General features: G+C 38.9%; 1 protein-coding gene across 12 annotated transcripts in view; it reads right to left on the bottom strand.

Moving 5' to 3' along the window:
* The window catches only part of syngap1b (synaptic Ras GTPase activating protein 1b), a 198,908-nt gene that overhangs the window by 121,192 nt on the left and 58,214 nt on the right, over window positions 1-19,502 (bottom strand). For all 12 annotated transcript variants that reach the window (XM_055211197.2, XM_055211184.2, XM_055211194.2 and 9 more), the window contains exon 3: window positions 14,399-14,504. In XM_055211197.2, the coding sequence (XP_055067172.1) occupies window positions 14,399-14,504 (106 nt within the window). The remainder of the gene's footprint in view (window positions 1-14,398; window positions 14,505-19,502) is intronic.

The raw sequence follows: 19,502 nt of genomic DNA, 5'->3' as shown, positions 1-19,502 counted from the left end.
ACTAGAGATTAAATTATCTGTTTGCCCTAAAAAAAAACTAAACTCACAGAATAAACTTTCATTTTTCTAAAAAAAAAACTTTGCATTCATTTTGAGTGCCGCCTTTTTCGGTGGTTCAAGGTCTTTGAAACAGTGAATCATTTTTCGAAGCAATTGGTTCAATTGATTCGAAGCTTTGAAAAGCTTTGTTTCTCCCATTACTAAAGGAGAATCCAAATGGTGCAAAGATAAATAAAACTGTACAAAAAGAAGTTTGCAACACAGCTCAGTTGTAATTTCTCTGAGTTCATAAAGGCCCTGTCCCAAATGGCGCACTTCATGTGGACTTTCGGTCTCATGGCCTTAAATTGCGAGTGCTCGCTTAGTCTACGAGTCCGTAGGGTGTCCCATCTGTCATTTTTACGCATTGAAGTGTGCTCATCAGCGCCCCCTTTGACCCCTTGATGCGGTCTTCGGCGAAGCAGGCTTCGCGCACTTTACCAACCCAGAAGTCCTGGCGAAAGAGCAAACAGACCAATCAGACGACGCACATGAGTTCACACTGACGGGCAACTTCTCTTCCTATTTCTGGCGTGACCCTCGAGTCTGTCCCATAATACGACTCGGGTGCACCCACGTGGACTCGCATCAAGGGTCCCTAAAGTCTGCACTACATGATGTCATCAAAGTGTGGACTCTGAGGAGGACCACAAGTCCGGAGTGTGTCATTTGGGACAGGGCCAATGAGATCTGAATATCGTCTTCTTCTTCTTTGTTTTATGGCGGATTGCAACCATGACTTATCAGGTGCATACCACCACCTACTGTATCGGAGTATGCAGCAAGGAAATTATCTACTTTTAAGGCCCTGTCCCAAATGGCACACTCCGGACCATAGACTGTAAAAAAGATGGACGACGCCTGTTCGCTCTCTTCCATTGGTGAAAAGTGAAGTCGCCAGTGTACCGATACGGCGCTGACATGGGTCTTGAATCTGCGCAGTAGCGATTTCGGGACCAGTCCTGCACAGTAGTGAGCAGGAAGTAAAGCCGCGAAATCAAGACCCCGCCCTCGCAGAATGCGCATATCACACGATATCACAGCTGTCAATCATGACGTGACACCACCGTTTTTATATCATTAGATAACTAACTAAAAACAAACTTATTTTAAAAACAAACATTTGAATTTACATCAGCATGATAAAAACTACAGTAAATGACAGAAACCAGCTTCGGAAAAAAGATAATTGAAGTGTAATTAAAAAATTTTGTTGGTCTCAAGTCCCATTGAATAACATGGGGAGGCGGTGTTTATGACCTATACTGGGACCAGTCACTGGGGGGCGATCGAGACGTTTTGGCTTCACTTTTCAGGGCTTGTGCGGCATGCTTGCTCCGGACTTGTGGACTTCCTCAGAGTCCACACTTTGATGAGATCATGCAGTGCAGACCTTAGGGACCCTTGACGAGAGTCCACGAGGGCGCACCGCAGTCATATTTTGGGGCAAACTCGAGCGTCACGCCGGAAATAGGAAACGGCGTTGCCCATTAGTGTGAACTCCTCCCATCTGTCGTCTGATTCGTCTGATTGCTCTTTCGCAAGGACTTCTTGGTTGGTAAAGTGAGTAAAGCCTTGAAGACCTCATCAAGGGTGCAAAGGGGGTGTTAATGAGCACACTTCAGAGCGTAAAAATGACAGATGGGAAACCCTACGGACTCGTAGACTAAGTGAGAATGCACAATTTAGGGCCATGAGACCGAAAGTCCACATGACTCACTGGCTTTCTTGGCCAAATCATTTGACAAGAAAGTGCATATATCTTATTCCCAAAGACTTTTGGCCATTTGCCCACCATCACCACAATTATAATTGTGCATTATGAATGTGTTAATCCTGATATCATTCAATACCTTACAGTGTTTCCTCTAGGATTTTTTTCAGCTGTGGCGGCAGGGGGCGCCCATGATGATTATAAATGTACATTATTTTTTAAAAAGTAGAATATAGGCTACAGTAAACTAACATGTATTTTTTTTATCATTTTCATGCTGTCCTTTACTTTTCCTTATATTTATAGCATATTGCTTTTCTATGTTTGATCTAAAATGTATTTTCTTAAAAAACGTGACATAGCTACGTACGTAGTTCGGATATTTCATTGTAGTTTTAATGTAGTGTGCATTGCAAGTTGTGCTCGTGTTTAGCGTTACAGAGCTGTTGCAAACTCACGCACAGTCCTGTTTGATAATCCGCACCGCTGTGATTGACCGAACATCCATCAGCAGCAATTTTATTTCACACCCGGACCATTTGACATAAAGACCCCGAGCCGGTCACACCGCAAATCGCGCAGTTGAATAGAAACCTTTAACGGTCTTCAGACAGATCTTAAACACAAAGCACGGGGCCATTTAAAAAACGAGTCGAATTTTGTTCTTGGATGTTAGACCCGCATTTTACTCTTGTCTATTGAGTCCCGACCTGCATCTACGCAAATGACGCGCGAAAAGCCTATTATTACACCCGTTAACGTTACATCAAATATTATCCGTCTGCCTCAAGTTTGTATTACCAACGTTCTTCTCTTCCACAGGAATAATGTAAGTTTCCTTACAACAGATTCGACTATTAATGTCTTGCAGTCGCATATAAGTATTATTCAGTATTTAGCGTTTTGTTTTTGGACAAATATCATATCATTTAATGTGAAACTTTGTGAGTGTCGATCTAAAGCACAGAAGATTGATTGACAGCTGAGCGGTCAGCTGCAGCAGCGCGCTAGTGCGCTTATAGCCTATATTCTGAATAACTAATGACCAGATATGTTTATAATATGTCTGATTACAGTGATTCCAATTGAATTTCCAATAAACTCGTTATTTGTTAAATCGAAAGTTTAATAATGTATTTTCTCGCAGCCCTGCGCTGCGTCCGTGTATATGCGCCGGTGAACATCAAATGCGTGATGACCTTGCACCTTAAATTAACCTAAATTGATAGTCATAAAGATAAAAGTAAAACAATATTCGAAACTTCAAATTATGTATTTTTATTTGTGTAAACTCACAATAAGGAGAAAACTTTGTGCTTATTTAAAATCATTAAAAACATGACGTGCTTTCTGCTGCTTTGGTCAGCGCGTCTCAAAAAAACAGAAACTCAAATACTTTTTTATTCGTTTTGTCAATTTAATTATTATTTAAGTGTAACATATGTCGTATAGGCTTATTTATTTTATTATTATTTCTCAAAACAGAGACGTAGCTTAATCATCCTCTGTTGATTTAAATCTATTTGTTCATTAAACTAAACCCATGGAAGAAATTATGATACTTTAGGAGATTTATTTATAAATGATTTAACAACGCGAATCCAGAAAGGAATTTATTTCTAAGACAGCCAGTCTGGCAGAGCGGACATTTCTGTAGCTTTTTTGCGAGCTGCCGCCGTGGGTTTTGTCTAGAAGGGATACAGCAAATGCCGAAAAGTTAAGGATTATATTTGGAGGTAGGATTATTAGGATGAAAACAGCGGCTCTGGCTAAATAAGATACAAATACATCCTACAATCGTGTGAAATTTTGTGTTTAGAGTGGGGTTTGGTTGAAGGATTAGGATAAAACAGTGCTCATCCAGCGAGATTTCGTTTGCTGTATCCCTTCTATCCACAACCGCAGGCGTGGCGGGGATGTTTTAGGCATGGCGGGCCGCCACGGTAGAATGTATATAGCGGAAACACTGACCTTTTTCGCAATAATCACCAACCAATTCCACTTATCAAGGAGTATGATTACAACCCAAATGCAACCCTCTGAAAACCTAAAAGGGGATTACAGGTGTCTGGGATTACATCCGCTTGTTGTTTTGCATCGTCAATTTATGCCGTTTCTATAAAATGTATAGTAAAAGAGAAGACCTTCGTATTAAAATTGGATACAATTCAAATGAGTACAAGCGGGAGCGTGCAGGTCCGGTGTCCTCAGAAATGAAGGTCAGGATGTGGTGCATTAGATTCAGATTCATGGCTACGTCTCTCTCCAAGTTCAGACAGCACACTTTCAGATTGCCGACAAATGTGTGATGCATATTATAGCACCATACATAGCAATTACAATCTGATTTGCTGGCTGCTATGCAACTTCTGGGAAAGTTGTGTTCACATATTATACTACAGTAGGCTGCTATAATGAGCTTTTCCAAGAAAGGAGTCACTTGGGTTTTTGAGGTGCGCAATAAAGTATATCTCCGAAAGCTATCCAAGAGTTTGGTTCGAGACAGTTAGTAGCAATTTACCAAGTACGGTATGTTCTGCTTTGTTTGCAGCATGTTGTTTGTAAAACAGATGGCACTCATTAGCTTTGAACAAAGAACATATCGGACCACAAATCCCGCACCCATTTTTCCCCCAATGTTTTGGGGAAACCTGTTTTCAGGTGTACCCAACCCAAAATCCTACATACAGTACTGTAAAAAACCGTTGTCGGTCACTTTCATCCATCTTCCTGTCTGAGTGGGCTGCTCCCAGCCGATGTAATTTACAACGTGCACAAGACATGTCCCACAATGCATTGTGTTTGAAGAAAGCAGAAGGAAAGAGCAGGAAAAACTGAACTGAGAAAACTATAATATCATCTTTGGCCTCCCGCAGGGACAAAGATGTGTTTCCATTGAACGAAATATTGAAAATGAAACTTCCCTGAAGAGAGGAAGCGAGAACTAATCATCAAGAAAATCAGTACAAATGTAAGTGTGGAAGTTACTGACAAGAAATTGAGAACATAGCACCACCACCCAAACTAAATTCAAGACTTTAGCTCAAAAACTCACATCAGCATTATGGCTGAGCTCAGCATAAAGAATAATAAAAAATAAGCACAGACTGAACTTGTTATGATGTTGCCCTCATAAAAAATTAGCACAAGTAACAAAACATCCTCATACTTGTATAACAAAGACAAAAACACAAAGAAATAATAGAGAAATAATTATCAAACAAAACCAATAATTGATTTTATGCCGTAAGTCATAAATCGCACGGGTATATTTGTACCAATAGCAAAAACTACATTGCATAATGACAACATTTTTTATCCCAAAAATCATTAGGATATTATGTAAAGATCATGTTCCATAAAGATATTTTGTAAATTCCCTACTGTAAATATATCAAAACTTTGTGAGTGCAAGGACTTCAATTGGACAACTGTAAAGGGATAGTTTACCCAAAAGTGAAAATTCTTTCATCATTTAGTCATTCTTATGATGCGTTCACAGCAGACGCGAAGGAGGCGGCAAGCACGAGTGATTTACATGTTAAAGCCGAAGGTATACTAGGGACATCCGCGTATGCGCGCCGTCTGCATGACGCATTTCCGTTATCGGGAGGGTCCGTGGCCGTATTTTTTTTTTAAATATGCTCATTTTCCAGCTCCCCTAGAGTTAAACATTTAATTCTTACCGTTTTGGCATCTATTTAGCCGATCTCCAGGTCTGGTGCTAGCACTTTTAGCATAGCTTAGCACAATCCATAGAATCTGATTAGACCATTAGCATCGCACCTAAAAAAAACAAAGACTTTTCGATATTTAAAACTTGATGCAGCAGCCGGAAATAGTCCCCAATGGCAGGGGACTATTTTCGGGCCAACATTTTGCTCATTTTTCAGTGGCATTCTTACAGATTGGTTACTCAACTGCTTTTTCCGAAGCGACAATGGTTAGAAAAACAAAACAGTTAAGTAACCAATCCGTGAGAATGCAGCGGAAAAGAAAGTCAAAAAATTCTGTGAGATCAGGTTGTTTCGGGCAGTGCGTAATATCATTGCGCCTCCTGCAGCCATGTTACAGCAGCAAAGTCCTTGATTATTACGCCAGAATGAGAGTATAGTTCCTAGCCATATCAGCCTAGAAAATCACAACTTTAAATTTTCTGTCGGTCTTAGTACACAATGTAACTACAGAAGAGTCAAGTTTTAAGTAGGAAAAATATTGAAACTCTATGGTTATTTTTGAGCGCGATGCTAATGGTCTAATCAGATTCAATGGATTATGCTAAGCTATGCTAAAAGTTTTAGCGCCAGACCCGGAGATCAGCTCAATGGATTCCAATATGGTAATAATCAAATGTTTAACTCTAGGGGAGCTGGAAAAATTTAATATTTTCAAAAAAAGTGGAGTGTCCCTTTAAATCGCTATTTGTGCTCCACAGAAATAAATCAGCATACAGGCTTAAAACAACAAGAGGGTGAGTAAATAATGACACAATTTTCATTTTGGGGGAAACCATTCATTTACAAGCTTCTTCCTCTAATTTACTCGGATAAAGACATCTGCATAATACATGAACTAATGCCTCATTTCAAAATCTTTGCCCAGTCACACGCTGTTAGTTAGCTGAGAGCAATATGCTCTGCCATCCCAAATAAGAAGAATTTTATTCATTACTGTGATTCATATTCTCATGAGACTTTACATATCAAAGTCATTTATTTAGCCCAGAACTACTTTCATAATAATAGCCAGAGCTGGATATTTGGTATTTGTTTTCTTATGGTAGGTGCTTGGACGATTAATCAACTGTTACTATTATTATGTAATAAAATAATAGCTCAACCAAAAAAATACTGTCAGCATTTACTCACCCACACATTTTAACCCTGTATTTTTGTCAGTGAAACAAAAAAGGAGACGAATGTCCAAGCTGCTCGTTCATTATATACAGAAGTAGGTTTTGATTTATACTGCCAAGCTTCAAACAGGAAACAAACACCAAAAATCTATGAGCATAAATCATAAGTATATTAAATGGCTGTGCCTATAAATCTTCAGACGTCATATTACAGCTTTGTTTGAAGAACAGGCCAAAATGTAAGTTCCCTTTGTTATAAACCTAAGAATTTATAGTCACTTCTTTTCAAGCTTGCTGTGTCACAATTGGTCACATTAGAAGGTTCATTCAAACGAACAACATGTGTTTTATATCATACAGTAAAATGTAAATCTAAATTCTACATACAATGTAAAGCTTGTGCACCTGAAGAGATGATTGACAACACAAATTGTACTGTAAGTAACTACTAAAATAAAAAAGTTTTAAAGGTGCCATAAAAACTGTATTTACCTGTATTATAATACAAGCTCTGTACATGGTAATGACATATTGTAAGCCTCAATCGCGTTTGTTTCCTCAATTTTATGTGAACCTCGTGATCGCAAAAGACATGATCTCACAAAGTTCTGTGTAATTGTCATGGATCTCCGCATTTTTCCGTGTCCGTACCACAGACTTTCTTTCCGTGTCAGTTTCACGTTTTGGTTACTCAATTCCTATTTTTAAACCATTGTTGCCTGATGTTAGGGTTAGAATTGGGTTTGGATGTCATTTTATGTAACAGAAAGTCATTCTAAGCCCAAACCCAAACGACAATGGTAAAAAATTAGGAAAAACAATTGAGTAACCAATACGTGAAACTGACACGGAAAAGAAAGTCTGTGGTACGGACACTGAAAATGCGGAGATCCATGACAATGACACGGATAAATGAGCAAATATATTCCGTGCCTATAATACGGAAATCTCAACATACGCCCTAACATTAAATTACACATTAAATTAATAACAAAGTTGTTAAAATGCTAAAAACAAAGTTGTGACTGCTGAGTTAGCGCTATATGCTAATTAATGCTATATGTTAGTGCTTAGGCTGAAGTTGTCACGGCTAGTCCGTGACATGTTTTGTGTTTTGCACTTATCCGTTTCACCTGGACTCTCATGGACTCATTACGCCAACACACCACACCTGTTGTATGTTTGATTGTGTTTGTATTTATACGCCTTTGTTCTGTCAGCCTGTGCCGGATTATTGTCATTGCTACCCCGTCTGTTTCCTGTTTTGATGTTCCTGTGCTCCCTGTATTCACCGTGTCATTCCTCGTGTTTTTATCATTAAATGTTATTTATTTTGGAACTTTGCGTTTGCGTCCTGTCACTCCTACCGTGTCATGACAGAATAATCCGGCCAAACTGGACGCAGCAAGTTCACGGAGGGCGGCTCCCCCAGGAGTTTCGTCGAGGGGGAGTAGTGACATCGGGGTTCATTCCCCATCAGCCCCGATGTCTCTTGGGGACCACCGTAAGCAATCGCTCGCTCCTGCGGGTCTGCGGGAGGAGGATCGGCCCAGGCGGTCCCCCAACGGTTGAGTCGTCGTTGACGGTCCCTCGGAGGACCACCGTTCCACTCGTAGGGGGATCCGGAACAGACCACGCCCGATCATTTCCCCGGGGTGGCTATCGAGTGAGGGTCTCCGTTTCCGCGAGGGGACGGGAGATGACTTCCGGGGGGTGTCTGATCGTCGACGATTCCCAGAAGGGGGGTAATTCGTCTGCCTTGGTTCTCGGAGCGATCCCGTTGGTTTCGTCCCAATGGCTGCCGGCTTCGCCAGGGTCCCCAAGCCCTCCATCCCTCCCTTGGACTCTCGCTACCAGACTTTGTTTTTGTTTTGCTTTTATGTGAGTGTCTGGTAGCCACTCGTAGAGGGAGGGGTTATGTCACGGCTAGTCCGTGACATGTTTTGTGTTGTGCACTTATCCGTTTCACCTGGACTCTCATGAACTCATTACGCCAACACACCTGTTGTATGTTTGATTATGTTTGTATTTATACGCCTTTGTTCTGTCAGCCTGTGCCGGATTATTGTCATTGCTACCCCGTCTGTTTCCTGTATTGATGTTCCTGTGTTCCCTGTATTCACCGTGTCATTCCTTGGTTTTTATCATTAAATGTTATTTATTTTGGAACTTTGCGTTTGCGTTCTGTCACTCCTCCCGAGTCTTGACAGAAGTTCTACTATTTACGTTACAGTTACGTTTTGCAGGTCCATACTAAAAAAACACAAACTTACCACTCAGAAATATCCATTAACAATCTCCAAACAATTAGTTGTTCCTCAAAATCTGTATTTTCGTCTGATACAGACTTAAATACATAAGGTCTGTTTAGTAATGTGAGCTACTGGCATGGGCCTCAGAGCAGAGCAATTAGAGCAGAGCTTAATATTATTATTCATGACCCTTCCAAATAGGGCAAAAATAGATCATTCAAAGGACAAATCCTAGGTTTGTAAATGGACATGTAAAAACGTTTCTGGATAATTTTTGAACTTAATTAAGTTACATACCTTCAATGTAAATATCAAAGAACAATTTAACATTATTTCAATGCATTCTTTGGCACCTTTAAGCATTCCCTGTTGCATAAGGATCACATGAACAGGTCTCATCGCATCCACTTGTTGTTACTGTTTACAGCAGAATAAACTGATAGCAATATCTATGGACTTTTAAGGTATTCATCTAACCTACTGTAGCAAGTTGTTTTTATTTGTGGCATTTTTCATATTTTAATAGGTCAACAAGAGTGAAAATGCTGTCAAAACACTGAGAGGATCTTCAGGGAAATCTGAAGTGACCTGCTTACATTAATCTTACAGTTGAAGTGTATAAATTATCAATGTTAAAAAATAATTCATGATTTTTCCATAGCGGCTTCTATACCAGCTATAAGCTATTACACCAAAACCAACGGAGCTGGTAAAGTACTTTAAAGAGGACATGAAAATCTGACTTTTTCTATGTTTAAGTGCTATAATTGGGTCGCCAGTGCTTTTGTCAACCTAGAAAACGTGAAAAAGATCAACCCAGTAACTTAGTTTTGGTAAACCATTCTCTGCAAGCATGTGAAAAAATAGGTCATTGTAATTTGGCTCCCCTTGTGATGTCAGAAGTGGATAATACCACCCCTTAATCTGCACGATCCAACCACAGCACTACCATTTGGTGACGAAATCAGCTCATTTGCATTTTAAAGTACACACCCAAAAATGGCACATTTTTGCTCACACCTACAAAATGTCAATTTTAACATGCTATAATAAATTATCTATATGATATTTTGAGCTAAAACTTCACATACGTAGTCTGGGGAAACCAAGGATTTATTTGACATCTTAAAAAAGTCTTGTTAAATGTCTCCTTTAAGATTATGAATGATATAAACAGCAGGCAGTGATGAGAAACCTAGTCAATTCTAGTCAATTACTATGGCCACATTACAGAGATAATGCAATCCCAGCATACACAGCAAATGTTGATATTTTGTATTACGGTAAATTGCAGGTGAATGTGATGCATCATTAATGATGGAAAATCATCTAAAATTTATCAACATTCTCTAAAATATAAATGTGTTTAAAAGTTATTTAAATAGTGTGATATGCATGTGACAGCCACAAAAACTTTTACTTCAAATAAATGTTCATTTCAAAAGCAGCCCACTTCAGTATAAAATGTTAACAGTGGATTTGGGTGACAGCTATGCGCATCTCCAGAATATAGTACATGATATCAATAACAACAATCCTTTATTTTACCAGGAAGGTTCCAATAGCTACATTTCCAATCCCAATCAAATTCGCATAAACTCAAAGTATATGTCAAAAACATTTTTAAAGGTGCAGTGTGTAAATTTTAGCAGCATCTAGTGGTGAGGTTGCGAATTGCAACCAGCGGCTCAGTCCACTGCTCACCGCTTTTGAAACGCATAGAGAAGCTAAGGTAGCCGCCACCAGAAAAACATGTCATCGTCGGAGACAACTTAGTAAAAAAATTTGTCCGTTAAGGGCTTCTGTAGGAAAATGGCGGCACAAAATGGCGACTTCCACGTAAGGGGACCCTCGGTGTATGTAGATAAAAAGGTACTTTTCTAAGGTAATAAACACATAACGGTTCATTATGAAAGGTCTTTATACACCCCTGATAATATAGTTTTTTAGAGATTCTTCTAAAAAATTACACACTGCACCTTTAAGTTTAAGTTTAGGGCTTTATTTATCCCCTTGGGGCAGTTAATTTAGACTTTCGTGTGTCAGGATCCTGTCAGGATCTTGTCTTGTATTGTGACAGGGTTCTGACAGTACCATGTTTTGTGTGGGAACACGTGGCTATGGATTATTTATTATCAGGCCACGTGTTTTCCTTGTCCCGTCACTTTTTACCCGATCCCTTACATGTTATGAATTTCACCTGTTTCCCTCATTAGTTCTCCTATTTAAAGTCCTTGTGTTTGCTGTTCTGTGCACGTTCATTTTGTTGTCTGGTGTCCATGACTTGTGTCTTTGCCCACGGTACATCTTGCTGTAAGTTAGTAATCCAGTGTATTCTTAGTCTAGTCTGTTATTGATATTTGTAAGTTCATATTTGTTTTATATCAAGTTTAGTGTTGATCCTGTCTTGTTTTGCCCCCTCGTGGGTTTTGTTTTCTCTTTTTGTAAATAAAGTTCCTGTTTTGTTCATTCCCCGTCTGCGTTTGGGTTCATCTGCCCCCCAATTCCTCACATTCGTGGTGCTTCATCACAAATTTTTTAAATGCACCAATTACATAAAAAAAGAGGGAAACAGAGTTAAATAAATAAAATCTATTAGTTAAATAAATCTTCTAAATCAAGTAGATTTATTACATATTGCTTATGGCACAAAAATAAATTTGTGGAACATCTAACTGACCTTAAACTTCGCCCAAGGGCCATCCACTCAAAATATTTATTCAAAGGGTGTGTACAGTCTACTATAATTTTATGTGCCATCTTTATCACTTGCTGTTCATTATAAAATGTTAGACTTCGCAAGGGAATACCTACAATTTTTGAGCACACATTAACAATACCTTGAAACCGATTTTTATTCTCTGCAGACAACAAGGAAAACAAACAGGTTTATGCTCGAGTGAGGTGGTTTGTCAGTAAATTCAAAAAAGGAATATATTGCAAAACTGCATTTTTTGCATTTCGCCATAGTTTATGGAATTACTTACTGTATTGCAAGACAACAAAATTAAGTTAAGGGGACGTGCACACCAACGCTTTTACGCATGTTTTCAATAGTTTCCGATGGAAGCTCTGCGTTTTTCAAAAAGCCAGCAGCTAGCGGTTTTCTTCCACGCTGAAAACCGGCACTCGGTTGAAAAATTTTCAACTTTGGAAGAAAAGCTCCGCTCGTCGTGTTTTCTAGCCGGGTTTTCGCCTGGAAGACTATAGAAATCTGGCATCCTATTGAACGATGTTAAACTGAAAGAGCGTGCCAAACACCAAACACCAGAATGAACGAGTTTACAGTAATCAGTTCATCAGGCAGTAATACAGTACGTTCAGTTCACGTTTGCCTAAAATATGAACGAGTTCATGAACTTTCGTTCAATGAACTCGTTCAGGCACAACACTGGTTGTACGATAAACGCACCCCAGAGCAGTAACCCTATATGCAAAAAATACATCAAAAATTTGCTCCATAATTACAGATTGTAAATTTTTAGGACACTAAAATGATGATGAATTTAAAAAATGTGTTTAATAAAATACTAATAAATTAACAAATATTGATAAGAAATATATATGTGACCCTGGACCACAAAACCAGTTTTAATTCGCATGGGTATATTTGTAGCAATAGCCAACAATACATTGTATCCTTTTTTATGCCAAAAATCATGTTCCATGAAGATATTTTGTAAATTATCCTACTGTAAAAATGAAAAACATGTATTTATCGTTAGTTATATGAGTTGCTTTTGAACGTTAAAGGCGATTTTATTAATATTTAGATTTTTTTGCACCCTCAGATTCCAGATTTTTAAATAGTTGTATCTCAGCCACATATTGTCCTATCCTCTCAAACCATATCAATGGAGAGCTTATTTAAAGACACACTATGCAGTTATTTTACCTTAATATAGCTTCAAAGTTATTTCGGTGGTAAACAAAGTCATATTAGGGCGAATCATCGTCCTGTTGAAGCTCGGGGAGGACGCCGCTAGCAAAACCAGCAATGCAAGCTTGAGAGAACCGCCCCTGACAAATCTCGCGAGAATCACGACTTGCTTTACGGCAACGACGTCACACACGTTAGGCTTGTTCGATTTCGTGTGGCGCTGCAAGAACCGACCGCCGGATGATGTCAAAGTACCGCGAGAATGCTCCGAGATGGCACTTTGACGTCATCCGGCTGTCGGTTCTTGCAGCGCTGCATGAAGTCGATCAAGCCCATAACAACAACTACACGCGCAAATTTGAGACGTGATGGTAAACGATTTAAAAGTTAAGAAAGCGCGTTCGGAAGAGAGTAGGAAAAGGAAAAGAGAATCCGACCGCGTTAGGAACCGGACAAGAGTCCCACTCGGTCAGGTTTTTACTCGTTGGCGTGAGCTAAAAGACAGCACTGAATGGGATGCTGATCTGGCGATCTTGTTGATGGACTAGTAAGTAAATCTCTTATTTGTAAAGTTGTTTGCGGTCTATGTTGTATGTTGTTGCGCTTGCTTGTAGTATGTCATGCGATTATCATGACAACAGTTGTCAAAATCTCACATAATTATCAGGACATAAATAAGCCTAGAGGTTATAAATAGTGTAAACATGCACAATTTGCAAACTATTATGATAAAATAATGTATAGTGACATTATAACGACCAATGTTATGAAATAATGCAACGTACACAATTAACTTTGTCATGGCATTTTGTAATGTTTACATTACAATAAAAGAACACAAAGAAATGATACAGTAGACATAGACTATAGACTGTATACTTGTGATTTAGCTGCAATCATGTAAAAACGTTATAAGCCAGCAAACGCGGTAGGCTACTTTATTATTATATGCACTTTACACTTGGAATAAACTTCTTATTATACTATTACCATCACTTGTAGTTTAGTAGACTAGTATGCAGTAGCCTAATATTTGTATGAAATTGTGAAACATTACCTGGTCATTATCTGAGGTGTACTAGAGTGGGCTATATAGGGAAATTACGACAGTTGCAAGTATTCTCCAGCGACTCTAGGGGTCGCTGTTTGACAAAAACGCAGAAAATGCATAGAGCGGCTTTAAAAGATGCGTTTCAAATCATTCACGTCATTTATCAGAATGTCGTCCATTAAAATCACCTGCCTATACAGACACCATATAAAGGAGCTTACTGTGTCTCAACCTGAAAGTCTACCCGTAATGTAAACCAAGCTGGAAACGCACCGGGGAAAAGCCACTTCAAAACAGGTCACTGTGTCACTGAACCGTATAAACCCCTCCGACCGCACTGTCATCAAACACGAGCTAATTAATGTCATTCTCACGAGATCATTCCCATTCAATATTCACTCAAAGCACATAGACGACATTCATCCATGCTGACTACATCAGAGCTCACAGCTGTGCGCAGGCCTTGTCGAAACTGTGAATCCCGAATCGTTGTCAGGGAAACTGTGAGTCTCTGATGATCAGCGGAGGGCCACCTTGTTCGAGACGTCACATACTGCTGTGCAACGGGCATCAGAAGCATGCGAGCAACTCTCTCTCTTTCACTTACCCATCTCAGGATGGGGCCTCCCCTCCACAGGCACGCTGACCGTCCGTCGCAGCAGCTTGTTCCTGTGCGACTCGGAGCGCCGCTCGCGCATCAACAAAGGGTGAACCTGCGGGGAGCAGAGATAAAAGGTCAGTGCATGGCGTAGGGTCAATACACAACTGAGATTCATACATGGGGCTCTGTGCTACTAAGTTAGTTGCTTACTCATCCTCATGTTGTGCCAAACCTGTATGTATGCTGGTATTTTAATGTAATGCACATGTAATATACATGTATATATTGTTATAACTCAATCTTCCAACCAGATGAGAGCTTTTCTTCATCACCAAAGCCTCCACAGCGCCCCCTCTGGCATCCGCATGCAGGCGGCGCATAACAGCTCAGCACAAGGGCCATTTAGCGACGTGGGCGTCTCAACTGTGTTCCCAGCACTATCAGCTGGGAGATAAGATCGGGGCTTTGAGAGTACGGCTGTGAAGAAGGCGATTACCTTCAGTCTGGGGTGATAAATGAGCAGGGCAAGAGAGGATCAGAACAGAAGCCTTGCGGGGAACAGCTAAACCCCTTCCCGTCACCTGAATTTAGGGGTGGCCGTGCCACTCGGCCGCAACTACGGCGGTCACATGACCCAGCTGCATTACAGGACACTCTCTTCCTTTTCGATGCACCGCTCAGCATTTTAAACTCAGATTTATTAAACAAGGGAATGACAGCGGCATGCACAGCTGACTGCGAGATAATGATGTGAGCTCTTGCCTGATGGTGCATTGGCGCGGTTTGTCTTTATAGTTTTAAAGATGAAGGATGTCTACATTAAGCTGCACCCATGGGGGGGCGTTAGGGAAGAGCAAAACAAAATATCATCTTTAAATGCTCAGATGCACGACTCCTGGAATTTATCTATCGCAGGCTGCAATGAAATTACAGGAAGGATCTCTTCATAAAAAATACATAACGTGCAATAAATCCTTTAGGACTTACTACAAAGTGTGCGAGATCTATACTCGTTTATCAATTTGTATGGCCTTTTATGTGAATGATCATCCACTACATGGCCTTGAGTTATTTTTACCATACAGTCAGTGCACCGTGTCAACAAGTTGTCTGTTTGCGTAACGCATGATGCAGCAGTTTCATATGCATTAGGCTTACAGTACAATTTCATTCTTTTCTGTTACTGTCAGATTGTCCCATGCATTGGCGCTTGCCAACATGCCAGATTCCACAAATCAGGAGGAGGTGGTTGTCATGTCATGTCCAAGAACTCATTGAAAAAATAAACAAATAACATACTTGTTCAAATAAAGCTATAAAAATATATTGTGGGTTCATACTGAAATCTGCAAATCTGATCTCTTGGGAAACTGTGGTGGCACTCTAAGCATTACTGGAGTCTTCTGGAGAAGCTGGACACCTAAAGGTAATGTTTTATCATTTTTGCATACAAAAAAATTTCTTTGTTTAGTCCACACTACACTTTCATGGCCTGTTGCTATTACAACAGATTAATGAAACTGAAGAGCACCAGCGCAGATGAGGAAGTGCGAGGCACAGGTGAGTGGCAGTGTGCAGAATGAGTTCAGCTGCGTCTGCACCTGACTGACTGTGTTGCCTTGGCAGCAATTACTTGTTTCAATGTTATCTAGCACAGATCAAGAAAGAGTAACTGTTAAGAAAATCCAGAGAGACTGAAACCAGGTGAAGATGGGCCTGCCATGGTTCGGCAATCTTATTCCCAGTGGAGAAAAGCCTCCATTTCCCTTCTCCACACGAACCATACGAGGGTCATAATATTGTAAAAAATTAAGTTGTAAAATTGACCAAAAAAATTGTTGTACTAGTTGTTCTGGTTAAAATGCACTATATTTAACTGCATTCAATAAAAAACTTAAAATGCAATGTTTGGATTTGTGGTTTAACTATTTGATTTGTGTTCCATTTGTGATGTAACAGTGTTTTTATGTTTGATATAACTATATTCTTATGTAACTAATGTAACTTTGCTAAAATTTGTGGTGTAACTGCATTCTAATGTATGATGTAACTGTGCTCTATTCTGTGATGTAACTATTTTCTAATGTGTGATGTAACTATATTCTAATGTGTGATGTAACTATATTCTAATGTGTGATGTAACTGTGCTCTAATCTGTTATATAACTATATTCTAATGTGTGATGTAACTATATTCTAACCTGTGATGTAACTATATTCTAATCTGTGATGTAACTGTGCTCTATTCTGTGATGTAACTGTGCTCTAATATGTTATATAACTATATTCTAATGTGTAATGTAACTAATGTAACTGTGCCCTAATCTGTGATGTAACTTTATTCTAATGTGTGATGTAACTAATGTAACTGTGCTCTATTCTGTGATGTAACTGTATTCTAATCTGTGATGTAACTGTGCTCTATTCTGTAAAGTAACTGTGCTCTAATCCAGTGTTCACCAACCTTTTTTCTGTCACGGCACAGTTTTAATAAGTAAAAAAATAATACGGCACACCACTATACCAAAAAGCATTAAAAGAAATGCACAAACCTCTATTGCAATGCTTAAATGACTTGTTTAACTGGAATATTTTACTATATTAAATGTAGAACTCACATTCAATGCAAGTACACTTGTTTTGATGAACACAAAGATTATATCCTGGCTGGAATTGATGACATTGACATACGCAGTTGTGATTTTTAATTTTTCCACGGCACACCAAACAAGCTGTCACGGCACACTAGTGTGCCACGGCACAGTGGTTGGGGAACACTGCTCTAATCTGTGATGAAACTATATTGTTATGTGTGATGTAACTAATGTAACTGTGCTCTATTATGTAACTATATTCTAATGTGTGATATAACTATGCTCTAATCTGTGATGTAACTATATTCTAATGTTTGATGTAACTGTGCTCTATTCTGTGACTATATTCTAATCTGTGATGAAACTATATTGTATGTGCTACTGTATGTAACTAATGTAACTGTGGTCTAATCTGTGATGAAACTATATTGTATGTGCTACTGTATGTAACTAATGTAACTGTGGTCTAATCTGTGATGAAACTATATTGTAATGTGTGATATAAATAATGTAACTGTGCTCTAATCTGTGATGTAACTTTATTCTAATGTGTGATGTAACTGATGTAACTGTGCTCTAATCTGTGATGAAGCTATATTATAATGTGTGATGTAACTGTGCTCTAATCTGTGATGTAACTATATTCTAATGTGTGATGTAACTGTGCTCTATTCTGTGATGTAACTATATTCTAATGTGTGATGTTACTGTGCTCTAATGTGTGATGTAACTATATTCTAATCTGTGATGTAACTGTGCTCTATTCTGTGATGTAACTGTGCTCTAATCTGTTATATAACTATATTATAATTTGTGTGATGTAACTAATGTAACTGTGCTATAATCTGTGATGAAACTATATTCTAATGTGTGATGCAACTAATGTAACTGTGCTATAATCTGTGATAAAACTATAGTCTAATGTGTGGTGTAACAGCATTCTACTGTTTGATGTAACTTTATTCTAATCTGTGATGTAACTGTGCTCTATTCTGTGATGTAACTGTGCTCTATTCTGTGATGCAACTATTCTAATCTGTGATGTAACTGTGCTCTATTCTGGGATGCAACTATTCTAATCTGTCATGTAACTGTGCTCTATTCTGTGATGTAACTAAATTGTAATATGTGATGTAACTGTGCTCTATTCTGTGATGTAACTATATTCTAATGTGTGATCTAACTGTGCTCTAATGTGTGATGTAACTATATTCTAATCTGTGATGTAACTGTGCTCTATTATGTGATTTAACTGTGCTCTAATCTGTTATATAACTATATAATAATGTGTGATTTAACTAATGTAACTGTGCTCTATACTGTGATGTAACTATAATCTAATGTGTGATGTAACTGTGCTCTAATCTGTGATTTAACTATATTCTAATGTGTGATGTAACTGTGCTCTATTATGTGATGTAACTGTGCTCTAATCTGTTATATAACTATATTATAATGTGTGATGTAACTAATGTAACTGTGCTATAATCTGTGATGAAACTATATTATAATTTGTGATGTAACTGTGATCTTATCTGTGATGAAACTATATTCTAATGTGTGATGTAACTAATGTAACTTTGCTCTAATCTGTGATGTAACTATAATCTAATGTGTGATGTAACTGTGCTCTAATCTGTGATTTAACTATATTCTAATGTGTGATGTAACTATATTCTAATGTGTGATCATGTAACTAATGTAACTGTGTCCTATTCTGTGATGTAACTATATTCTAATATGTGATGTAACTGTGCTCTATTCTGTGATGTAACTGTGCTCTAATCTGTGATATAACTATATTCTAATGTGTAATGTGCTGAAGGGGGCTACTCCATATGTCAGTTATGCTTCAAACTATCTGTGTGGTAGGGCAGGTAAGGGAGGAAATGAGAAGAAAAGCAGGTGTGTACAACGTTCTGTCCTTATAGGAAGCTAATAGATCACAGCCCTGCCTGACAGCCCCCTGCTAGCAGCCAGACTGAACCTGAACCTCCACTGATTCTGCTGGCATGCTGCTCCATCTGGATCCACCTAGTGCCCCAGCATCACAGCGGAACGCCTCAGCTAAAGAGAAGAATGATGAGATCTGTCCACTTGTATCAACATCACATCACTGTCACGTTACGGATGCTCTCGTAATAAATGACACAGGATGATGTTTACACTGGAGACACGAGCTGCGCTCGGCGCTGAGGATTATATCCTGATCCGACGAACGTGTAGTGGGGAAATATTATCTCCCGTTTTATTTGCAGTGAACGTTTTATTCAGTGAATTATGGATTGAAAACATTGTTGAAATCAGTCAAATATAGTAGTAAAAAGATACAGATAGATGTGCAGCTTTCGCTACACAAAAATGCTGAGAGGGATGTTAGCCATTCTTTAATTTTTGCCTGGGGTTAGTAGTGGATTTAGACACACCCCCTTTTACAAAACCACACAAACCAAATACTCCATTGCACTGTAGTTGAAGATTAAAGAGGAGAGAAGGAAAATGTCATTTTAGTATTGT

The sequence above is a fragment of the Misgurnus anguillicaudatus genome, chromosome 10, assembly GCF_027580225.2.
Source record: "Misgurnus anguillicaudatus chromosome 10, ASM2758022v2, whole genome shotgun sequence".
Lineage (NCBI taxonomy): Eukaryota > Metazoa > Chordata > Actinopteri > Cypriniformes > Cobitidae > Misgurnus > Misgurnus anguillicaudatus.
This window is presented reverse-complemented; position numbering and strand designations above follow the sequence as displayed.